Here is a 26,951-nt window from a genome sequence, read left to right as displayed (position 1 = left end):
GATTAATGCTACAATTGGCTATGAGGTGATGTCGTTCATGGATGGTTCATTCGGCAACAACCAAATCCGTATGGCGCCAAAAGATGAAGAACTCACCGCATTTTGAACATCTAAAAGTATTTATTGTTATAAGATGATGCCTTTTGGTTTAAAGAATGCTGGTGCCACATATCTAAGGGCTATGCAAAATATATTTGATGACTTGCTCACAAAAATGTCGAATGTTATGTTGATGATTTGGTGGTGAAGTCAAGAAAGAGGAGCGACAATTTGAAAAACTTAAGAATGGTGTTTGAGTTGCTTTGAAGATACCAACTAAGGATGAATATGTTAAAATGTGCCTTTGGAGTTGCTTTTAGCAAGTTTCTTGGCTTTATTGTGCGACATCGAGGGATTAAGATTGATCAAGCTAAAGTTGATGCTATCTTGATGATGCCCGAGCCTCGAAATATTCATGAGCTAAAAAGTTTTCAAGGAAAGTTAGCCTACTTGAGGAGGTCCATATCGAATCTAGCTGGAAGATGCCGACCATTTAGGCATCTCATGAAGAAGGGTTCTCCTTTCAAGTGGGACCAAACATGTAGCAATGCCTTTGAAAGTATCAAAGTATATCTGGTGAAGCCTTCAGTTCTAGCAGCCACTATACCTGGAAAGCCATTGATACTCTACATTGCGGCACAAGAAAGGTCTGTAGGAGCCCTATTAGCTCAAGAAAATAGTGAAGGTAAGGAAAACTCTCTTTATTACTTAAGCAGAATGATGATATCAAATGAGCTGAATTATTTACCAATCAAAAAGTTGTGCTTAGCACTAGTCTTCTCAATTCAAAAGATGAAGCATTACTTTCAAGCTCATATTGTTCGCCTTGTGTCTAGAGAAAATCCTATCAAATTTGTTATATCGAAACCAGTCCTTAGTGACCGACTATCAAGGTGGTACCTCCAATTCCAAAAGTTTGAGATCGTGTATATCCCTCAAAAGACTGTGAAGGGGCAAAGATTGGTAGATTTTTTGGCAGACCATCCAATACCAGATGATTGGGAGTTAACCGATGAGCGTTTTGATGAAAATGCGATGGTTATCAAAGTTCTACTTCCTTGGAAGATGTACTTTGATAGAGCTACACATCGTGGCGGAGCTGGTGCTGGTGTGGTATTTGTCACTTCACAAGAAAAGGTTCTACCATTCTCTTTCACTTTGAAACAATGTTGCTCCAACAATGTTGATGAATATCAAGCATTAATACATAGACTCGAAATGGCCGTCGACATGAAACAATTGCAGTTACAAGTCTTTGGTGACTCTCAGTTGGTAATCAAACAAATTCTAGGGAGCTATGAAGTCAAGAAACCTGAACTACATGCTTATCATTCTTATGCTTAGAAGTTAATAGGATGGCTTGGAGATGTGACCCTCCAACATGTGCCAAGGAAAAAGAATAAGAAAGCTGATGCCCTAGCTGCCCTCGCTTCAACTCTGACTCTTCCAGATCATAAACAAGTCACTATCTATCAAAAATGGGTAGTACCACAGCCAAATGAGGATGAATATGTAGAAAATAAGCTTGAGCATCTCATCGCTGTGTCTGAAGCTGCAAAGGAATATTGGCAACAACCTATTATCGACTATTTATGTTATGGGATACTTCCAAAAAATCTAAAGAGAAGGACTGACATTCGCCGTCGTGAACCTCGCTTCCTATACTACAAGAACACATTACATAGAAGATCATTTGAGGGAGTACTCTTGCAATGTTTGGGAGAGGGAGAAGCAGTCAAAGCTCTACAAAAAGTGCATTAATGAGTGTGTGGATCACATCAATCTGGACCAAAGCTCTACTTCCACATAAAGAGAATGGGGTATTACTCGCCAACCATGGTGAAAGATTTCTTAGACTATGTTCGAAGGTGCAAGGCTTGTCAATTTCATGCAAATTTCATACATCAACTGCCCAAAGTATTACATCAAACTATCGCATCTTGGCCATTCGATGCTTGGGGATTAAACATTGTTGGACCACTACCAAAGTCTTTAGATGGACACTTATATATCTTAAAGAAGTGAAGAAGGAGAACGTTGCAAACTTCATTCGGGTGAATAGCATCTACCGATTTGGCATTCCTCGCTATATACTATTAAACAATGGTAAGCTGTTTGATAACAAGTTAATGAACAAAATATGTGATCTCTTCAGTTTCAAGTAGTGCAAATCTTCTATGTATCATGCTGCTGCTAATGATCTAGCTGAAGCATTCAATAAGACTATGCAATCTGCTAAAGAAAGTCGTCTCCAAGTCCAAGCGATATTGGCATGAAAGAATGGAAGAAGCTTTGTGGGCATGTAGGATAACATACCACACACCGACTCAAGCAACCCTATATTCACTTACTTTTGGAGTCGAAGCAGTCCTACCATTTGAGCGCCAAATACCTTTACTTGCTATCCAAGAAGGGTTCACTGAAGAAGAAAATGCTCGACTACGTCTTGCCGAGTTAGAAGCACTTGATGAAAAGAGGCTGGAAGCTCAACAAAATTTTGAATGTTATCAAGCCTGTCTATCTAGTGCTTTTAACAAGAAAGTTCATTTGAGGTTATTTCAAGTTGGAGATCAAGTCCTTGCAGTAAGAAGGACCATTATCACTTCACATAAGTCTAGGGAAAATTTACCTCAAAGTAGGATGGACCATATGTTGTACAAGAAACGTATACAAATGGCGCTTACAAGCTTGTTGATGCTGATGGCATGAGGATTGGTCCTATTAATGCAAAATTCCTGAAAAGGTACTATCATTGAAGTGAGAAGCCACTCCTTAAGGTACGCATATAAACTGCATGTTACTCCTATCCCACAAGAGTATAAACTGTGTACGGCCCAAAAAAAAGTCTGCTAGGTTAAAAATCTCGAAAGAGGCGGCCTAGGCAAAAGTTAGGACAGAAACAAAAATCAATCACTCCCCCAGAACTACATTGTAACTTGATCCTCTTAATTGAGGTACATAGTCGCTTAGAATTATATTCTGAGTTCAGTTACATGAGTGTCAAAAACCCACATTATCACAACCCGATCTAGGGCCTAGTTGTAACACAGCGATCAAAATACCGAAAGGCTCCAACCAAGCCTCTTATACATATCATAAGCATATATAAGGTATAGTAAAAGCAAAAACATCATAAGAGAGTCTAAACCATGAATAGTAAATAAAGAATGTTACATGACAACATAGACTCAAAATATTTGTCCAACTAGATGCCTCTACTCATGAACATTGGCGGGGGCTAAGACATATCCCCAGCTCACCCTCAATATGAAACATAATAAAAGTCTTTGACAGCAATAACTAACTCGATGACTAGTTCTCGATAATTAAGGACTCACCACAAACACCGCCGGATAGGAAAGCTTAAGTAGCCACGTGGACGACTATAATCTTCAACCTTAATCCCTACATTATGAGACAATGTAGGTAAAAAGTATGCATTAGTACGTTGGAATGTACTAAGTATGAAGGCATCACATGCAACATAAATCATGGGATGAAATGGTCAAGTAAAACACATGATAAGATGAGATAAGTAAAGTTATGAGAAAATCATAGTGACCAAAGCATTTGTAAAGCATAATTGATATCATGAAAATACATATGAAATCATACCAATGTGGGATAGAAACCATAACCGATAATAAGACTATGTGAGCTATAACATGGAATCCCGATGTTACCCCTAGACTGGAAGAAAGGGGAATCTACTTACCAAGGTAGACTCTACCCCGCTAGGCAGGTCATACATACGCTATATGTGGTTCCAATAGTTAGGCCATGAAGGTAACCTATGGTGGCAGTAGTTATGCGACAAGAGACTTTATATAAGGACCCCATATTTCGAGCCCCCACCTCAAGTCCACATTCGATGCTAAGTCAAATCCCATGGAATACATACATAGCATAGAAATTATAATGACATATATCATAGGGATGATCATATGTTTGAAATCATAGAGTAACTCATTTTCATAACATAAGTGAAATGCAGGTATTGTTCTTCCACATTACAAATCATACATACATCGACATAATTCATACTTGGAAATTTATGATCATAGCTTATACTTGAAATAAGGGTAAGACATGAATGCATGATCAATTGATTTGAAAACCATGAAATTGACTTGAAAACATGCATGATCATATACTTTCTATCAGTCCATGCATAATTTATAAAGATAATATCATTCGCAAGTATAATTGAAAATATCTATAATTTACATTATGAACCCTAGAGATCTATACAAGAGAATTCATGAAAAAACTCTTCAATTCAATGCAGTAACCATCAATTTATATTAATATAGACTCATAATTATAATTTGAATCATAATTCATGCAATTGGAATAGAGATCATAATACCCATAAAATATCATACTTTAATTTGATAGAAAACTTGAGAAATTGATTGGGCTTCATGGATGAAAGAATTCATAAATCAATACCCATATACCTTAAGTGAGAAAACCAAATAATTTAGAAGAACTTGAGAGTTTTGATGGAGAGCTTGAGTGAATTTACTTGAAGTTTTCAATGGAGTCCTTGAGAGTCTTTTGTAGAGAGTGAAATATTTAAGGAGGGGAATTGTAGAAGAATGATTAGAATTAGAGGTTTAGGTTAATTTATAGAGCCGAATGAGGTCCTAAAAATGTCTAAGCTCATTAACTAACAATTAGGGAAAAGTCTAAAGTGTCCTTACTTAAAACTGAATTCAGATGAAAACCATCACCTAGGTCCGCGACGTGGAGGTATTCCCTGATAGGGAAAGTTTGAGCAAATGAGATTTTGGCCAGATTTTGACTCGAGGAAAAATTACACTGAATGAGAGCAAGTGCGCAATGCGGACTTGCTGTGCACTTTACTGTTTTGCGCAGTTTCTTTGAAAATTCTATCTTTTGATATACGGGTCCTAAAAATCCGCCGAGACCATTTTTCCACAGGTTTTGACCTCCTGATCGATATTCCGGACTCGAATTTTTCAGAAAGATTAAGAATAATGCATTACATGAGCGGTCTATTCTTAAGGCATTCTTAAGACACTTGTGAGCATTTTAAGGAATGTTACACACATGTTCCCGCTTGATCTATCACATGAGTATTGAAGTTATATACTCTCTCATAAAACTTCATACTTGTACCGAATGGTGGTGATTTGATCGGGGAAAACCCCTATAAAATATGAGTTTCTCCAATAGAATTCGAAGCACTCAAATTATGCATGTCTTGAAGTTGTGTTCCCAAATCAACCAAAGCTTTACAAATTAAAGTCCTCAAATTCTTCAAGTCTTCAAGTTATTTCTCAAATCAACCAAAGTTTTACAAATTAAAGTCCTCAAATTCTTCAAGTCTTCAGGTTAGTTCTCAAATCAATCAGGTTTACAAGCTGAAGTCCTCAAAAATCTATTAATTCTATAGGTTGAAGAACTAAACTCCATAATACTTGCAAGTCAAAATTGAATGCACAAAATTAAAGAAAAAAGAAACTCCATTATTCTTATTGGCATGCAAAATGTGGATTGAGTTTGGATTATTAGAAAATAAAAAGTTAATTCAAAATTGAAGAGTGCAAACGAAGGAGCTATAAAATGCATGGTGTAGGGCAAAAAAGAGGAACTTTGTTACCATAAAATCGTCTAAACATATCAAACAAAATTTAAAGTAAATAAATAAAAAAGAAGATAAAGAAAAAAAGAGAAAATATAATCTAGGCATAATTTGTAATTGATCAATTCTTGACGCATAGCTTCTAGATGCTCCTTCTTTTGTCCCAAACCATTTGACAAGTCTATATCAAAGTATGCATTGAATTCCTTTACTTCCAGTAAGGTGGCTAGCTTGGCTCCTTTGACTTCATCCTCAGCAGCTGCTCAAAGGACTTCTAAATCCTACGCCTTTCTACACAATTCTTTATCTTCTTTTTCATATTACCCAGTGATTGATGAAGGTAGGACACCATTTTAACTTTTTCATGCTCTTCAAGCATAGCATTTGAAAGGCGTTCTCTCCTAGTTAAAAATAACTCATTTTTTGCGATTTCCACATCCATATCATGATGGGTTGATCGTTCTTGGTCATACGAAGTGGCAAACTCAAAGAAGGAGTTCAACAACTTTCTCAAAGGTGAGATATCCATGTCCTTGTAGTCCATAGCCTTGATAATTACTTAGATTTCATCTTTAAGAGAAGAAGCAGAATCTACATCACTTTTAGAAAGTTTGCCTCGAATGACGACCCAAAGAGTGGAGAGAAAATTCTTTTGAGCATCTGAGATGACCTTCTTCCCATCAAATATAAATACAATAATGGATGGATGCTTGCGTGCATTAGACTAGTTGTTTTGACCTCATCACGAGAAATAAAAAGTAGCCCTTCACCTGCTTTAGCCATGGAAGGTAGTTTCATCAAATCTGGAGCAGATATATAGATTCACCACTATCTTGTAACTTTCCTCACTGCAATTCCGCAATGTTGTTCTCTTGCATTAGAAAAGGAAATAGATAAATAATCAAGTAAAAAAAGTGTTAGGATATATTCGGTAGACTGAAGTTCTTAATCTACCTCTTCGATAGGGATTGTTATGATCCTTGAAGGGTTGTTCATATTATCATGTAGTTCAACCACAGGTATAGTAGCATCCTTCAAATTGCTTGGGCTTGCTCTTATCCTCTTCTAACAACGATCTATGCTACTACTTCACTCTAATCTTGAAGCACCCTTTTAGAGATATGAGCAACCTAAGCAAGTGTCCTCTCTTTCAACACCCTTGAAGACGGTTGAGATATTTTTTTTCTACGTTGTTGGGCCAATGTGGCATTCAAAGAAATAGTCACACCAGCATTAAGGACTTTGTTCATATTTACTTCAACAGAACCCTCTAGATGTTCAACAGGAGTCGGCCCAGAAATATTCACTAAAGTCTGCAAATGATCATTAAGGAAACTCCCATGAGTTTTCTTCCACCAAGTCTCATAGTCAGATCCAAAGGACTTTCCCACATTAGGCGTGATTGAAGGAAAAGTTGCTCGTGATGAAGAATGGCTCATAGTACAAATCCTCCAAAATATGAGTCTTTTGTCCAAACAGAAATGCGAATGTCATTCCTCATAATGCCAGAAATATTCTGGTAGAATTCAAATTGACGACTAAAGCGATGTGGGCTATATGGCTCAATGATAAATGATTTTTTACATCTAAGAGGAAGATAGTTTAAGCGGATACTCATGAAATAGCTTGAATCTAACTCTGGTGTGTGATCATTATCTATATAAAAGTAAGGGTACATTTTATCCAGCGTGGTAGATGTCTAAGACACGTCCTCTCCACTATGAATGCATTTTCTTGTGTCATTTTTGTCAAAATACTTCGCACCACCCTCTCCAGAATATACTACCATGGTGGGAACAAAGAGTCCATTGGAAAATGCATAATGAGTCTTGAAACAATGAGCAATCCAACCATAAACATAGTGGATGGAGAAACAAACTTTAATTTGATTAAGTTGTGATGAAGTCGAGATCTTATTCAAACCATTATAGATACTAGCTAATACCAGAATATCAAGGCTTACCTTCCTCCCACTCGCCATCAAGCTCGCCATCTTGAAAGTCCCCAGACGAATGAAGTCACCTTCCCTATTGGGGAGAACAAAAGAGCACAACCAACAAGATAAGAATGTTGCCAAATATGTGTCATCTCCTTTGTTAGAGTTTACCCCAAGCTCAGCAAATACTCCTTCCTCGGCACGTGACCATCTTGCTGTATCAGGTAAAACCCCACTAGGATTATGTGTCAATTCAAGGCGAGCAGACTTCTTCTCCTGCCTCGACAAAGTAGGTCCATACCTTAAAGGTTTCTTGCACCAGAATTTTATCCACTTACTAAAAGATACTTCTTGGTTAGCACCCAGAAGATGATGAAAGGCTGCAAACAGATATTCACAAGTTTGAGGAATGTATTTTACCTTCTTTTCATCTAATTCTGTAAGTTCTCTAGCCTCATGCACCATTTCTTCATAAAGAGAACCCCAAATCGGCAAGCCTCCAAAAGTATGAAAATCCAAGAAATAAATAGATAATTCCCTAGCAGAAGTAAGAATTGTGTTTGTTTTGGGACGCCAACCTTCACAGAATGCTTCTAAAATATCTGAATTACGATCATACGTGAAAAGAGATGCATAAACGACATCATCAATTTTTTCCATAACCAAGACTTCTTGGCTTTTATCAAGTATATCTTCGGTCCACTCACAGTACCCTGGATATGACGATACTCTCCCTAAACTATCATTGTATGTCCCCATCGTATCTTACCTTGGATTATGCAATGACCTAAACTTGGAAGAGAAGTTGAAATATTAGCGTGATGATGATCTGGTTCTTGAAGGGACCACAACCTGAGAAGCTTATTAGAACTATGGGTTTGCACTAAAGTCCAACTCGCCATACAGAATGGGTTTTTCAAGAAAGGCCACGGACTCGCATATCGACCGATTATTGGAGTGTGAGTCAAGAACCTAGTTTGATCCACCCCTTCCTCAGTTTCAACTACAAGATGCCTAAGTTTGGTGGAGGGAGAGACGTATTGTCTAAAAATCGTCATTTCTTCAAACTGCAAGGAATAAAAGAGACCATTAGTGACAAAGCTTGGGTGTACAAAAAACAAATCGTGTCAAGTGAGCCCTTTGTTATTCTTAAGGCGGGGCTATGTATCCATCCCTTTGCACCTTCAAGATACCATAAAATTACCTTTCTTAGGGCGGGATGTGTGTCTATCCCTTTGCGCCTTCAGAATACCATAAAATTATCTTTCTTAGGGTAGGGATGTGTATCCATCCCTTTGCGCCTTCAGAATACCATAAAATTACCTTTCTTATGGCGGGGATGCGTATCCATTACTTTGCGCCGTAAGAATACCTTTAAATTACCTTTCTTAGGGCAGGAATGCATATCCATTCCTTTTCATCATACGAATACCATAAAATTACCTTTCCCAAAGTGGGGATGCGTATCCCTCTCTTCACACCTCAAGACCAATTTTTTGTGTTATGATAAGAGCTCTCCACTGTATAGCCTCCACGACCTAAAAATATTGTCTTCACTGGTCTGGCAAAAAAAAATCAAAAACAAAAAGTAACAAAAATCACAAAAGAAAACAAAAATTACCCCACTATTGATGCTCGCAAAATTGCTCCAAACGTTCTACGAAAGAGCTCGCAAATTGATACTAACAAAACAAAGTACGTGCTCCTATTTATAGACTTAATAGATGGTGGTTCGCTCCTAAATTGAGGCTGCTTTGGTATTACTGTTCAGGAAAAGATAAACTAGTCCTTATTCAACTAAAATTCTTGAAACTAAAAATAAAGGAAAAGAAAATATGTGGGGGGGCACGTAACCACACATATATCTATTCTTGGAGGGTTTCTAAGTGGATATCATGCAAAAAAAAAATCTTATTATTATTATTTGTGTCGTGGGGCAACAGGCAACAAATAAATTAAGTGTATTATTCCAAATAGGATTGAAGAATCAATATCCTAAAAGAAATAAATCAAGTTTATTTTAGGATACTATACAAAAGAAGTATGGAAAAGTGAGGTAGCAGAAAAGAAAATTTGATGTCACACTTCGAACAAAAGAAGGAAAACTAAGGTAGCAATGTGGCTTTTGACATTAATTGCCAGGGAAGTCATCCTTCTTTTCCTTTTCCTTTTTCTCAATAAGTCACGTAACAAAAAAAAATGATGATGATATAATTCATGTCCAAGAATGTTCTCATCACATTTTTAAAAATAAATATTGTTGTAAATAAGGACTTAAGTTAAGTATTCAAGCCTAGTCTTCAAAAAAAAAATGTCTTGACAAGACTTTAAGTAGGGGCATTTGTAATCATTTTAAATTTATTAAATATAAATTTATAAATGATTTAGATTATATTAAATTCAAGATATATTAGTCCAAATAAATATTATGGATTTTTGGATCAATTATTTAAATCCAATAAATATGGATTTAATTAAAGTCCAATTTTATTGGGCTAGTCCATTGATTTGGGCTACAAATGGTGAACCCACTTTGTTAAGCCCAATATCCTACCATCCTAGAGGTCCATTTTGGCGTCACTTGTCAAGTGACGTGTCATGCCAAGTCAAACAAATAAGTCAATAGGATCATGCCATGTGTCAAGATGATAAGCCCACTTCGCTAAAGGTCATTTGCCATGTCACTTAAATCATATTGGCCGGAGGGTAGCCTGTTCTTATCACAACTCCTCTATTCCACAACTATAAATAGGGGTCTTTATAATTCATAAAGGATATCAGAATTCTAACAAGAAGCCAGAGAGAGCTCATGGATCAAACGCCGCAGATTTTTCTACCAGCTACAAGTTCAAGAATTCAAGATCAAGTTCATCAAGTTCAAGAACAACACAAGATCAAGACCACCAGGTTCAAGAACAATCCTAAAAGCCCTTGAATTCAAGTACAAGTCAAGATCAAGTTCAAGAACAAGTGAAGATCAAGATTGTCAAGTTCAAGAACAAGTGAAGTTCAAGATCATCAAATCAACAAATCAAGAAAAAGACCACAAGATTCTAGATCAAGTCCAAAAGCCCTTGAATTGAAGTAACAAGTCAAGATCAAATCCATCAAGTTCAACCAAATTCAAGATCAAGATCAAGAGCTCTTGAATTTATATTCAAAAAGATGAATTAGAGGATACACAGAGATTGTAACACTCATATTCAAAAATCAAATGCTACGATTGTTGCGATATTTTTCGTTCTTGATTATTATTTTCTCGACACAAAATTTTATTGTCTACAAACTTCTTTAATATAAAGCGAAGCTACGGCTGAAATAAGATGAACGAGAAGAGTTTGTCAAGGATTATCAAAATATAATTTTGTGTAGTCAAAAGCTTTCAGAAATGATAAGAATTCGATAAGAAAATATTAATTAATAGCAGACATGTAAACTTCGACTGGAGTATATTTGATTGAAAGTAAAGAGTAAAGTTGTCAATTTGTATTTTTATTCATGTATTAGTTATTTAGGTATAACTTATTTCATCTTCTACCCCGCATAAAATAATACATAGATTGACTCATAACTTATACATATATTAGTTATTGATTTTCTAATTTTCTAACCAAACATAGTATTATGTGTGTTGAATTGTATACCTTACACAAAAATACTACCAAACATGATAAATCTTATACAATATTTTATACATGAATAACTCAACCCTTATTCAGTGAACAAACGGCCCCTTAGGGTGTAAAATAGTTTGATTGGGGCTTTATTTATCTTATTCACATATATGAATAGTTGACTTAAATGGTAAGCCCAAATGTGATGTTAAAACTTATAGATGAAACTACCTAATTAGATATACATCCATACCATATATGTTAATTCTAACTATACTTTCTAATAATTATCTAAAATTCCACTATTTAAGAATTTTGTACCATATTTTAAGTGAAATACACCACTTCCTAAAAAATATCCTAGAATAGAGCAATTACGTATAATCTATCCCTCAATTAACACCTTCAATCCTAATCAACTCACTCTCTCTCCTCAATCTTCCATCCCACGTTCATCTCCCATTCTCACTCTTCCTTCTCCCTCACACAATCTTCTTCACTAAACTGTCAAAAACTGAACTGAAAATAGAGCAATACAATCTGATTGGTGAGGTTTGTAACTGATTCAACTTTTGTTAAAGTCATATATCTGATTTCTTATAGCTTTCAATTGATATTATCTTTTAATTTTTGATAGTAATACCAAATTATTGAAACTTCATTCATTTTGGTTTTCTAAATATATTTTGATAGCTAATGATTCTTCAAACAAGAAGATTGTTAATAGAGATACAACACACCACCATGAATCTACCAAAAATAGACCTTCATCTATTTTGAATTTTCACTCAAAAACAATTATTGTAGGGTCCTCTTCTACGGTTGTTGCTTTTACTCAATCAAACGACATTGTAGTGGATAATAGATCCAAGCATCAAAATGATCTAGTAAAAATGCAACAACTATGCAAATGTCTACGTGCTAGAACGGATATAGCCAATGCGGTACACAAAATTTTCTATCAGCAGTGTCACCTTTTATAATGAGAAACAATAAAAAGAAATAATGTAACACCCTATTAAAAAGAAAAATACAAATAAAGCACAATTCACGTATCTTATTATATCTTTTCTAAATATAAAATACAATACTATTAAATTTTTCTTGATGAGTTCTTTTTTTCTTTGAAATAGTACTTAATATAACCACACAACCACATGTGTGGAAATGAAACATCAAGCCAACTGAGCTACATGCCCCTTGCGTCAAGTGGTGTCACTTAACTTACTAAATTATTCCTTGGATATAGCCCAAAATCCAGATATATATACAAGTCAAGCAAGAATGTGATAAAAATTGCAATATATATGCATAATTTACAGTATACGTTCATCATTCAGTTTATATATATATATATATATATATATATATATATATTTATTAAAACGATGTTTAAATTAAAACGATGTTTCAATAAGATAATATTTCGATGTGATAGTCTAGGTTATCAAATAATTGTTGATAAAAATTTGAATTTTTAAATGATTGTTGTAAAATCCTACTCAGTACTCCCTGTCTCAACTTGTCTTGTCATGTTTATCTCTTAGTTTTACCATAATATATATATATATATATATATAGAGAGAGAGAGTATTAGATGGATGAAACATGATGGTGAAAATTTTCTATATGTATCTAAAATTAATGCATTGCATCTTTTAGCCCCAAAGATTTTAAATCTTATTTTGTATCTGATATAATGACATTTATTTGATAATGTTATTTTTCATTTCTTATATCTAATTTTGTTGGGAAAAGAACACTTATAACCCCCCCCCCCCAAAAAAAAAAATATTTACTCTAAAATGCTCTATTACTTTTATATCTCCTTTTTATTTTAAAATGATATAGATTTATTTTAAAATTCGGATACTGATAGGGTATTAATATACCGACGGAGTATCACAGAAGATTAAGATCAATCCTCTATGATATCTATATGGTATCAATATACCGACGGAGTATAACAAAGAATATAGTTTCTACAAATTTAGAGTTTAATAAATAAGATTATAACTTTAATAATCTTCTCTTAATTATTTCATTTTTATTTCTTAAAAAAAAGTCCAATCTTATATGATACTGATATGGTATAAATATACCGACGGAGTATCATAGAGGATTAAGTTCAGTCCTATATTATACCGATATGGTATCAATATACCAATGGAGTATAACAGAGGATTAATTCATAGCAGTGATGTTGACGTCATGCGCGGAATAAGAAAAGAGAAAGTGGGATAAGAGGGTAAATAATTTGGATCATAGGTCTATTAAAGGCAAATAATTTGGGTAAATAGTTTCACAATTGGGTCTATTTTGTGTAGTTTACCCAATTTTGTTTGATAGAAGATTTATTATCAGATATATGTGTATCCGATAAGTAGCAATGCTAATTAAAATTATATGGTGTGTGATACATGTATCTAGTGTATTTTGAACAACTGAATATGTACATGATAAATACCTATACATTTATTTTTCTATAGTAACAATGTATTTAAGTTAAGACTAAATGTATCAGATTTTTGTTTGTGTATCTAGTGTAAATCTTCACGTATCTTTCAAGTATATACATGTATCTGAGTAAGAGTTTATAAATAGGACAAACAATAACTTTTGTTGTGTATCTGAGATACATGATGTAATGACCTCGAAGGTCATTTCAGTGCTTTTGCATGATTTAATAATTTTACCCCTCCCTGTAGCTTCATTATAGCCCTTGTGTGGTGTTGGGATGGGTGGTCCGCTTTTTTTGATGGTTGGGTGAGTTTGGTGTGAGCTTTTCTCCTTTTAGGGACTTAAAGTGAAAAGGGTTGACTTCAATCAACATCTGGAGATTCGATCGTTGTAAGGAAATTCCGACGGTTCCACCAGCACCTGAGGGTCCATTTCGGTCTAGAGGAAAGGTTGGTTTGGGTTTTACAGTTTTTATTTTGAGCTTGTGTGATTTTGCCGTTTTATCTTTAAAGTTTTGGCCAAGTTTGACCTCAGCCAACATTTTAGGTAAATGCGCTCGGATGAAAGTTTTGTCAGTACGGTTAGCTCTGGAACACCAAGTTTGTCTAGAACAACCTTTGATTCAGTTTTCAAGGTGCTCAAAATGAGTTTTTGGTCCTTTTGGCATTTTATGTGGTTTCTTTGAAAAGTATTGATTTTGGTCAATATTTCGACAAGACGACCTCCGTTGGTCATTTCGTTGATTTCGTTGAGTCCAAAATACAATTTTTCAACTTGATAGTATGATTTTTTTGGATCGATGGGGTTCCGAATGACTTTCGAGCCCCCAACGGGGAATTCTCCATCTTGGAGAAGTGGATGATGTTCACCTGCTGGTGCAGTTGACATTCCTTCTCCGTGATCGTGGGCCCTTGATTGTGTACGTAGAGGTCTGGCAGGTTGCTCCGCATTCGCGGGAGGACCTCAGTGATCGCAGAGACTAATGGGCTTGTTCTCCGCATTCGCATTAGGAGCTCTACGTTCGCAGAGTTCACTGGGTCAATGCTCCGCATTCGCGGGCTAGCCCCCACGTTTGTGGATCTAGCCTCTGTGTTCGGAAAGGCCAAAATGCCTTGCACCAGTGAGCTTTAAGCCTATTTTCAGCATGCCAAGTTCCATTTCCAAATTATAGAAAACTCGATTTTAAGAGCATTTCTTGATTAATTTTGGTAATTATTGTTGCATTGCATTGGAAATTCTTACGAGGACGTTTCGAGAACTAAAATCTTGGAAGTCTTTCCCCATTTCACTTAATGCCTCCATTTTTGACCTCTTAGGGCCCTAACCTTGGTGGGACTGATTAGGGCTCTTCCAGTGCTCGGATTGTGCCCATTTTGGGGGAACAAGTTCCTTGAGCTATTTGGACCTTTTGACGGAGTTAATTTTTTCAATTTCGTGAGATGGCCCCAATGTCAAATTTTGACCCGATTTTTATTTCCTTTTTAATTGTGGTAATATGAGTATCGTTACTTTGTTTTGATGTGTTCTTTGATAATTTGGTAGAGTGATATAGTTTGGAGGCTGTCTGAAAAGTAAAAGCTCTAGTATAGTGGTTTGAGTATTGTTTCGGTCATGAGGTAGGTTACCGTCTCTCTCTTTTAGACTTGGCTTAGATAGAATAAATATATTATGTGTAGTATCGCATGCTTAGGTTGGAATTTAGGTGTTGTTAGACCTTTTTTATCATATTAGGACATTGATGGCCATCGTTTGTTAGTTAGTATAGCTTTTAGCCATTGAAGCCTTAGTTTAGGTGTTTGCTTGATTGTTTGTAACACTTAGTATCCTTACAACTGGCACTTAGGTGATATGAAACTTAGGTTGATGCGTGTTTGTTTTGATTGGTTATGCTTGCATCATGGTGTATTTTTCGGGTTCAAATCCTTGTTAATTGTTTTAAATTATTGAAATGGTGGGCCCTAGGTCATGCTTTTGGGACGCTGAGTTTTCAAGTTAGTAAATTTTGATCCCTTGGACAGGTTTTCTCCCGGTTCTGTGTGATGCATGACCGTTGGATATGTTACTTGCCTCGGTTGTTTCACCGTTGGTTAAAACCAGAAATTTTCCTTTAAAATGAATGAATTAATGAAAAGACTGGAATTTTTGGTTAATGAGAAAACTTAAATAATGTGAAATTGCTCAATCCTGTTGTTTACACTTTTTTTCTTCCTATTGATAAGCTTGAGGTATCATACCGGGCGGCCCCCTTTAATTTATTTCGGGCTATATCGCTACCTTCATTTATGATGAGCTCGAAGTATGATTCTGGGCGGCCTATGGATATATTCTGGGTTATTACCTTGATGATGAGCTCGAGGGATTATTCTGGGCTTCCGTAGTATTTTCTTCGGAATTATTGTTATATCATTACTAGGTTATATATATATATATATATATAGAGAGAGACTCAGTTCTGTACACTGTGATTTGGGCACTTATTGTGATTAGTGGTTGTTGTTGAGTTGATTTGGCCTCTGTATGTTTTTTCCACATCCCATTTCACTCGTACTTGTAGCAATGATTTATTTCGTTTTTATTAGTATCATTGTACTGCTTAGTGGAGATCACAATATAGAGTTTTTTAGACAGAATCCCCGGCATCAGAGAATTTCAAGGATTTTCTCTATTTAAAGTAGGAGATGTATTGTTGTTCTTTCTGAGCTCGGTCGGCCTGTGATGCCTATTGGGTACCCTATATTTTGGTACTCATACTGCACTTCTGTATCCTTTTAATAAAACTCCTAGTTTGAGCCACCCCCAACGCGCTCATCTGTAGCTGTGACAGATCAGAATAGTGATGAGCTCCCATCGTTCAGAGACTTGCTACTTTCCTTTTTTTTTGCACTGGCTTGTATTTTATATTTTGGACAATCAGTTTTGTATTGTATATGTTTATTTTAGTCTTTTGTACTTAGTAGCTCCTGAATAGGTGACACTAGGTCCAGGGATTGGTTTAGTGTCAATTTGTCATTTTGGTCACGTTCGGGCTATTTGTATATTTTGTATTGTATTTACATATTTATATCACAGATCGACTTTCATTTTTATATTATTCTTGCTTCCGTTTACTCATATAATTATCTAATTATTAATTAAATATTTGACTTCTGCAAATTTTGGATTTTGGTCTGACTTGCCTACTCGGGGGTTATATTAGGCGTTATCATGGCCCGGGTTTGGGTCGTGATAGAGTAGTATCAGAGCTCAGGTTCACCGGTCTCACTAGTACAAGAGAAAGTGCCTAGTAGAGTCCCACAGATCAGTACGATAACGTCCGTATCCAATCTTTTTGGAAGGCTACAAGGCATTATTCGGAATATAGTGACTATTTTTGTTTTCGATCGTGTAATATTGATTGTAGATATCTCTAAATCTTATTTGTTTCACTCTTTCTCAAATGGCACAAACGAGATCTACTACAGATGGGCGAGAGCCTCCTACGCCTGCATATAGAGCCTCAGCTTAGGGTAGAGGTCGAAGTCGAGGTTGATAAATAGCGGGGTAGAGCTCAGGCCACATCACTAGTACCAGAGCCTGATGTAGAGGTTAAGCAGTTTGAGCATCAGCCGATAGAGGTGGATCCATCCCATCCCCCACCCAGATTCATGGTCACACTAGTGTTATAGGCTACTCTAGCTCGTATCCTCATCTTCATGGAGGGTATGTCTCAAGCAAGGACCCTGTCCCTTACTTCAACTAGACCCAGGCCCGAGAGGAGGCATAATTTTTAGCCCAAGTAGGGGCACAGTATGATCAAACTCCAGTACTACAACCTACTACCACAACTCCCCGTCTAGTGGTTCAGCTAATTCTAACAGTCATTTGGCATATGGCAGTTAGGTCGGTTATGACTGCTGATGAGAAAAAGATATTGTATAGGTTTATCAAATTGGGTCCTCCAAGGTTCAAGTGTTGCGGGCGAGGATGCCCATGAGTTTCTAGTCAATTGTCAGGAGAGGTTGCATAACCTCGGCTTGGTCGAGTTGCATGGTATTGATTGCACTTGTTTCCAGCTGGATGGACTAGTAAAGTAGTGGTGGAGGCCCTATCTTAGTTGTACACCAGTTGGATCACCGTCGATGACATGGAACCAGTTCTCCGAGGCTTTCTTGAAGAAGTATGTTCCCCATAGTTTAAGGGAGAGGCTTAGGGATGAGTTCACAGCGCTAGTATAGGGATCAATGTTAGTTATAGAGTATGAGGATCAATTCCATGAGTTATCTAGGCATGCCACCATTATAATACCGATAGAGGAGGAACGGGTGCACAAGTTTGTCAGAGGGTTGTCTATTCCCTTGAGGTTGTCCATAGAGAAAATGGTTGCATCGGGCTATTCGTTCATGCAGATAGTGGATCATGCCCATAATATTGAGGTTATACGCTATAAGGACTATTGGGGAAGCGACCAGAGACCTCACCATCATGGAAACTTCAATGTACGTTAGACACACGACTGGGGTTCTTTTGGCAGGGGTTATCCATAACCATTTCCACCTAGTAGACTAGTCTAGGAAGCTTTATAGATTACCGATTGTGGGTTAGTGGGTACCAGTGGTCAGGAAAGCCAGACTTCAGGCCAGCCTTCTCGGGATTAGTTTCTGGGTATTTAGACCATGGTGGCTATTCAGGTTCAGCTGGGACATAGGGTCAGCAGGTTCAAGCCCCTTCATCCTAGTTTAGTCAATTAAAGAGGGTGCATAGAGAGGCAAATGTGATTCTCAGGGTACTAAGGGTGGTCCCCAGGTAGGTTGGACAGGCGGTAGAGGTGGAAGTGCCCATATGTATGCATTTTTGAGTAGCGTAGAGGAGGAGGCACCAAGTGTCGTCATCATAGGTATGATCTCTGTCTCTCATCAGCCTGCCTATACTTTATTTAATCTAGGGTCTACGTATTCATATGTGTCTGCTTACTATGCTACTCGATTAGACATTTTCTGTGAGCCATTGGTTGTGCCTACGTGTGTAGCCACCCCGGTGATTCTTTAGTAGTGGATTGAGTGTATCAATCCTATGTGGTGACCATCTTGGGGTATGATACTAGGGCCAACTTTATCGTGCTAGATATGGTAGATTTTGACTTGATTCTAGGCATGGATTGGTTGTCTCCTCATCAAACGATTTTGGACTATTTCTCCAATACCATTACCTTATGTATGCCTGATATTCCTCCGATCATGTGGATAGGTATAACTAGTCATATACCAAGTGGTGTGATCTCTTTCCTCGGGACTTAGTGGTTAGTGGGGAAGGGGTGTCTAGCCTATCTTGCTTCTATCTGTGATACTAGTATTGACATGCCCTCTGTTGATTCTTTTTCGGGGTCCGAGAGATTCTTATTGTATTTACCACCAATCTACCCAGTCTTTCTTCTAAGCGTGATATTGATTCTGGCATTGATGTTGAGCCGGGTATGCAGCCAGTCTCTATTCTATCATACCGGATGGCCTTAGCTGAGTTGAGGGAGCTTAAGGCACGTCTTCAAGACCTCCTGAGTAAGGGTTTTATCAAGCTTAGTGTGTCTCCCTGGAGTTGTCCTATTTTGTTTGTGAAGAAGAAGGATAGTACCTTGCATATGTGTATTGATTATAGACAATTGAACAAGGTGGCTATCAAGAACGGGTATTCGATGCCGCATATCGATGATTTATTTGACCAGCTCCAGGGTGAAACAGTATTCTCTAAGATAGATTTTAGGTCAGGGTATCACCAATTGAGGATTAGGGAGACTAACATCCCTAAGACTTCTTATAGGACTCGATATGGTCACTATGAGTTAGTCATATCTTTTGGGTTGACAAATACCCCCGCAACATTCATGGATTTGATGAACCATGTGTTCAGATCCTACTTGGACTCCTTTTTATAGTATTCATTGATGACATCCCAATCTACTCTAGGAGCAGAGAGCAGCATGAGCAGCACCTGAATATAGTACATCAGACCTTGGAGATCAACAATCGTATGCCAAATTCACTAAGTGTGAATGTTGGCTTGATTTAGTGGAATTCTTGAGGCATGTGATGTCCAAGGATGGGATTATGGTGGATTTTGGCAAAGATAGAAGTAGTTCATGATTGGGCTAGGCCCACTTCACCTACCAAGGTTTGCAGTTTCATCGGGTTGGAAGGATATTCCAGATGATTTGTGGAGGGGTTATCTTCTATTGCAGTGTCTTTGACCAGATTAACTTAGAAGAATATCCCTTTCGACTGTTCTGACGAGTGTAAGGTGAGCTTTATGAAGCTCAAGGCCTTGTTGACTTCACTTCCGATTCTTACTCTTCCGGTTGAGGGCCAGGGGTTTACAGTCTATTGTGATGCTTTCGGTGTTTTCTTGGGTTGTATTCTGATGTCTTAGGGTAAATTCATTGTATATGATTCCAGGCAGCTGAAGGTACATGGGTGGAACTACCCCACCCATGACTTGGAGTTGGCGGTGGTAGTCTTCGTGTTAAAGATTTAGAGACATTACTTGTATGGCGCCCATTGTGAGAACATTGACCACCGTAGTCATTAGTATATCTTCAGCTAGAAGGACATTAAATTGAGACAGCGTAGGTGGTTGGAGTTACTGAAGGACTATGATGTTACTATCCTTTATCACCCAGGCAAGGCAATTGTAGTAGCAGATGCCTTGAGCCGAAAGGCAGTAAGCATGGGGAGTTTGGCCTTCTTATCAGTTGAGGAGCGACCTTTTTCTTCAGAAATTTAGTCCTTATAGATTCAGATGGTACGACTTGATATTACTGAGTCGGACAGGGTACTTGCTTGTGTAGAGGCTAGGTCCTCCTTGTTAGATCAGATTCGGGTGCAGCAGTTTGATAACCCACAGCTGAGGGTGATTTTTTATAGGGTGCTCAATGGGGAGGCTATGAAGGCAACCTTAGATCCGGAGGGCATTTTGAGGATCGAGTTCCATATATGTGTTCCTAGAATTGGAGATTTAGTTGGGTTGATCCTTGAGGAGGACCATTTTTCTAGATACTCTAGTTACCCCTGGGCAACAAAGATGTATCATGACCTTCGATAGAATTATTAGTGGTGTGGGATAAAGAGGGATATTTCAGCCTTTGTGGCTAGGTGCTTGAACTGTTAGCAGGTGAAGTTCTAGCATCAGAGGCTAGGTGGTTTAACCCAGAAACTACCTATTCCGGAGTGGAAATAGGAGCAGAGAGCTATGGACTTGTGGTAGGATTACCACCTACCTTTCGGGGTTTTGATTCTATTTTGACCATTGTAGATTGATTGACCAAGTCTGCTCACTTTCTGCCGGTTCAGACTATTTACAGTTCAGAGAGGTTGGCTCAAATCTACATACGAGAGGTGGTCCAGTTGCATGGGGTGCTAGTATCTATCATTTCAGACCGCGGTACTCAATTCACTTCGCATTTCTAGAGATCTATTCAGTGGGAGTTGGGCACTCGAGTTGAGCTCAGCACAACTTTTCACCCTCAGACTGATGGTCAGTCGGAGAGGACTATTCAAATTTTGGAGGATATGCCACGGGCCTGTACTATTGATTTTGCTGGGTCAGTGGGATCTATCTTTGGCCTTGGCAGAGTTTACATATATAATAGTATAACACCTCGGGTTTTTATGATTGTCCTTTGTCTTCTGTCATAGGCTTGCGAGCCTAAATTTTTAAATTTTATTGGGACACACCTTGTGTTTGAGGATATTGATTTTAAATTTAAATTTGATAGAGCATATTTTTAGTTTCGTTTTAAAATGCCTCAAATATTTATGAGATACTCTTTAATTACGATATATTTGCTTCTGTATTTATCTTTACAAGAGTCTTATGATATATTGACCTTTTTATACGGATATAGTAAGTCTAGTTATGTCGAGAAATTATTATTATATGAGGTAGGGTATATTCAAAATAATTTTTCTGTAATTATGATATATTTAAAAAGTTTATATGTATTTTATCATGAACCTACGCAATACTCGAGTACATATTTAATAGGATAAGGATAAATAAGAAAGTAAGACCACCATGTGTAATTTAATGTTGAAGTGCAGCACATACATATGAAAGGTGGCTTATTGAGTGACTATATCTATATGTAGGTAGTGTTTGGCCCCAAGTAATTTTTGGGAAAATTTTGAAAAATATTTGAGAACTTGCATTTTTTCATACAATTTGTCATTACTTGGCAAATATTTATGGCAAAATCCCCAAGTTCTCAAGTTCTAAAAACAAGTAGAACTTGGAAATTTAGGAAGCTTTAAAAATTTAAAAATAACCCCAAACTTTTACATTTTATAAAAACACCAATCATTTATTAATTCCACGTCACAACCCAATTTTTCAGGCCGTGATGGCACCTGCTAACACCCACCAACAGGTGAGCCTAACCCTTAACCCTTAGCCTGGAACTAGAGGCAATGGACTATCAAGAGGAAGATGAATAAATAAAGTGGAAAGTAAATACAAATTAGAAGAAAGAGAGCGACTGAAAACAACCACAAGAAACCACCCCAAGACCTGGCATCAGTCACTAATCGAGCATCTAAATCAAAACAGAAGTCGAGGCTTTTACAAATACAATAAGAGTGCAGACAGTCTTCGAAAGCAAGTAAAGACTAGTCTTATCCCAACATGGCTGGAAATCGGCAACTCCAGACGCCAGGAGCTCACCAAATCTCTGAATTAAGCTGATCCTCACCAATCCAATCAACGATGATAACCCACACTATGATCTGCAGGGACAAAAGTGTAGTATGAGTACCAAATGAATGGTACTCATTAGGCATAGGCCAATTGAGCTCCACAAATAAAGCAAGTATAAATCACAGGTAATTAGGAAAATACTGCACAAGTAACTAATCAGGAACTATCACAATAAGAACAGGAAATAAGGAAAACTGACTGGAGATATAGATAAAGGAGCAGATTCAAAGAACGCACCTGAAATACAATCCAACAACCTATTAACAGGAAGAATGCATCATAGGAGTTTACTAATGAAAATACAATGCTAACTAGAAATTCTAACCACCTACCCAACCAGTAAACTCTCAGGGGCATGGCCCAGCTAGCAAGAGTAAACCCGGGGGAATCAGTGGTTCAAGAAAGGGTGTCGATGCACAGAATATCCAAGTAAAATAGAGCATATCCCAGATGCCTCTAAAACGAGCATGTCCTCGACGCCTCATAAATTTCAAAACCAAAGACCAAGTATCCAGGTGGTACGATTCTCATTAAAACTAGTTTAAAAATAGTAAAAAATATGAGAAAGTCTTCTCAAAAGTAACAGTGAAAATTCCAATGTCAATACCAGTATCGTACAAAAAAATGAGTGAATATGCTAAATCAAATGCAAGCATGCCATCACTATCATTCAAACAAGATACACGTAGCCATAAAGGAAATACCAAATCCTAGCACACCAAAAAGACAAGGTACTAACCTGGGATCCAATCGCTCCTCAGATACGGCCTTGAGCCTAACAATAGATAACATGTAAGATGGCATCATAAGCCTACCACTAAACAAAATCAAAACAATCGAGACATGGCTCAGAATCAGATAGGGGGATAAATATCTCTGGGATTGACGCCTTACCCCAAAATATGTCATCTTAGCTCCCAACGATCATAGTTAAGCCAAACCTATGACTATGATGAGCCTAGAGGTCTCAAGCACTAGCATAAAGGGTATCATATCCATAATAAGCCCTATCGGAAGCTACGCCTAGCTAAGAGGGAAACACACACCTAGTAAAAAACCTAAGGCTCAAACCTAGACTAAGGTCATCAATAGCAATCCTAAATAAGATAATTATGCTAAGTCAACACCGCAACCAAGGCCCACAACCTAATCTAAGGACTTCACGGGACTATTCTAGCCTAAAGCTCACACGAAAACAAGAAAATGGATTAAGATGAGAAAAACACTAATGTAGGCAAATACTCACATATGTCACGTGTAAAATATACTACATAATATCAAATAGAGTCTAGTAAAAAGGGGGAGACCGTAGCCTACCTCAAAGCCGATCACGCGCGCTCCGAATACACTAAGATGAAGCTCTTAACATCCGAATCGCCTCCAATCACTGCTATACTAATAAAATGGTAATCACCTCATCAACACAGATATTTTGACACCAGATTTACATTTTTCGGAGACGGGCCTAAAATCTGGTCTAAAATGAGATTGTGGGACCTGCACCAGGAATCCCGAATTTTACTTTGTAAAAAGGTATATTTGAGTTTAACGAACTTGTGTTCCAACTTTTAGCACAATTCAATGCTCGAAAAATACGAAAATTAGCCCATGCATAATTTCACCATTAAAGGATAATTCAAAAAGGAGGGCATTCCCTTAAGGACAGAATTTACCTCAAACGACACTTCAATGGACAAAACTAATCACACCATGATGTTTCTTAAGGAAAACCTCATAATTTAGCTTCAAGAATTACTGCAAACGGAGCTAAAATGGTCATGAGTAGAACTCCAAAATTCATAGCAATTTCAACTCGAAAATGCTCAAGAAAAAAGCTAAATCCATGAATTTACCTCATACGAAACTTCTAATCAAGATCCAAGATCACCAATAGATTCCCACAAAATTATCTTGAACTTAGGCCTTTGAATCACCAAAATCAGACTTATAGAGCTTGAGTTATGGATGTTTAAAGTTGGGGAAAATGTCTGAAAAACGGGTCTTAAAAGAACCCCAGGGGTTGTTAAAGCCAACATATGTTCGCTAAAGCATACTTTGCTAAAGCCAATAAATGTTCGCTAAAGCAGAGTTCACTAAAGCCAACAATGTTCGCAAAAGCAGAGTTCACTAAAGCCAACAATGTTCACAAAATGGAGTTTGTTAAAGCCAACAAATATTCGCTAAAGAGGCATGGCACCAGAAGCCTTGCACCAATTTTTAAGATAAGGGTCCCAAACTTCAAACGGACCATCGGAATATATTCAGAGTCCAAACGATACAAATCAAATGTGCAAACCACTTGGAATTGACATTTCGTACTGAACGGTGCAGTCAAAATCTACACCCGAGGTCATCTCAATAAAAAGTTGGTTCCACACCCAAGTGCCTTTTTAGCCAAATTGCACAATAGGCCTTAGAATTAGACTGAAAGCCTCAAGAAGTGAACAAAGGGTTATTCTAGATCAAACACAATATTTCAGAGTTAACCGCACTGACGGAATTTCAATCCGAGTGTGTTTTTCAATAATGTTGACCAAAGTCAATCATAGGCTAAATTTCAAAGACTAAAGCACCAAATGACCTCAAACTCGCATCGATTGCTTCGACACTCGTGTTGACCATGCTACTAGACTAATTTGGCCATTCTAGAGCTGATGGAACCGTCATAGTTCTGTTCTGAGGTCGTTTACCTGAAGTTACGAACGAAGTCAACTTTTCAAGTTATAAAAGCTTTAGAATAGGAAAACGGGCATAAAATGCAAATGAACGACTAGGCGACCAAACTGTCAGTTCCAGCAAGTCATAAATGACTTGGGGTCGCTTCATAAAATGTCTAAATGCTAAAAATGTTGAAAGATGAAAGAAATGGTCTGGGAGGGTCATTACATTCCAGCTAAATATTTATCTATCAATTTACTCCATTAATATGATCAACCAATACCATTAATCCCTCTTAAATAAAACTTATTTATAAGAATATCCACCGACCCTCTTAATTCTTGATCATTAAGTATATGCTAAATGAAATAATTAATGTATTGTATATAATGTTATTTTGTTGTTGTTGATTGTTATCAATTATGTTATAAAGTTTTTTTTAACAAAACATGTTCATTATAAAATGATAACATAAACTTATGAGTATTTTTAATAATTTTTAAAACTTACATGTACAAAATAATATTTTTTGAAATTTCACCAAAACTTGGAAAAACTTGGGGCCAAACGCATGGTACAATTTCACCAAAATTTCTCCAAAGAATAACTTGTCAAGAATATTTGAGAACTTGGGGGCAAATGGGGCCTAAATCAACTTCTGCCACAATTTTCTTTACTAAAAAGGCATCTTTAAAATGCATAAAAATGCTTTTCATCCATTTCTTTATTTTCTTTACAAAGTGAAATTTTCAAGTGTTACTATACGTATGTACATATGCATTGATGGAGGATGTAGTAATTTATGATTTATTTGATTTCCAAACTAAATTGATTATCTATGTTGAGTTATTCAAACTCGGATTCAAGGTATGTAAATGCTATTTGTTTCTTCTTTTGGCATGATTCTGTGAGTTCTTGAAATTTTCAAGTCCAACGTGCTATAGAAAGCTACTCATTGACGTCTCATAATGGGGTTTGGTGTAACTCAGATGTTGTTTCTTCGAGCGTGACTAGAGGTGTTTCTTCGGGAGTTATTTTGGCAATTTAATTATCAATTCCATGCTACCAATATATTTAGTACTTAGATACTTTAATTTGTTATGTGCTGCTTATATTCATGGTAATTTCAGAGTAGAGGAAGATTTAACCAAATATAAAGATGATCATAGTGATCTCCATTTAAGTTTGAGTTGCTAACATATGCCTCCTAAATGAGAAGGATCGCACATGAACCCTTTAGAGGACCTTTGCATGTAATGACCTCCAAGGTCATTTTTGTGCTATTGCATGTTTTTACCATTTTATCCCTTTTCATAGCTTCTTTATAGATCTTATGTAATGTTGGGATGGGTGGCATGCTTTTCAAGGTGTCCGGTTGAGTTTTGAGGTGGGTTGGCCATTTTTGAGGCTTAAGGTTTGAAAGAGTTGACTTTAATCAACATCTGGAGATTCAGGTATCGTATGAGAATTCTGACGGTTCCATCAGCTCCAGAAGGTCCATTTTAGAATGGAAGAAAGGTTGGTTTGGATTTTGGAGTCTTTGTTTTGAGTTTGTGCGACTTGTCATTTTAAGTTTAAAGTATTGGCCAAGTATGACTTTGGTCAACATTTTGAGTAAACGCACTCCGTTAAAAAAATTTGTCAGTGCAATTAGCTCCGAAACACCATGTTTTTTCTGGAACAACTTTTGATTCGGTTCACGAGGTGATCGGAATGAGTTTTAGGACGTTTGTGCATTTTGAAAGCTTTCTTTGGAAAGTGTTAACTTTGGCCAATATTTCAATAAAATGACATCCATTGGAAAATCTATCGATTCCATTGAGTCTAGAATGCCATTTCTGGTTGGGTAGCATAGTTTATTTGTGTTCGCGGGGTTCCGAATGAATTTCGAACCCCCATCGGAGAAGAACTCCAT

At 37.0% G+C, this 26,951-nt stretch overlaps 1 protein-coding gene across 1 annotated transcript; it reads left to right on the top strand.

Annotated features, from left to right (window-relative positions):
• The first annotated feature begins 327 nt into the window (after positions 1-327).
• LOC129893428 (uncharacterized) lies at positions 328-2,748 on the top strand. The gene is made up of 3 exons (XM_055968960.1): positions 328-1,311; positions 1,384-1,791; positions 2,245-2,748. The coding sequence occupies exons 1-3, from the start codon at positions 328-330 to the stop codon at positions 2,746-2,748; spliced, it is 1,896 nt and encodes a 631-aa protein (XP_055824935.1).
• Positions 2,749-26,951: the final 24,203 nt, after the last annotated feature.

This window comes from Solanum dulcamara, chromosome 1 (assembly GCF_947179165.1).
Source record: "Solanum dulcamara chromosome 1, daSolDulc1.2, whole genome shotgun sequence".
NCBI classification, from domain to species: domain Eukaryota; kingdom Viridiplantae; phylum Streptophyta; class Magnoliopsida; order Solanales; family Solanaceae; genus Solanum; species Solanum dulcamara.
The sequence above is the reverse complement of the archived record's forward strand: the minus strand, read 5'-3'. Positions and strand labels throughout refer to the sequence as shown.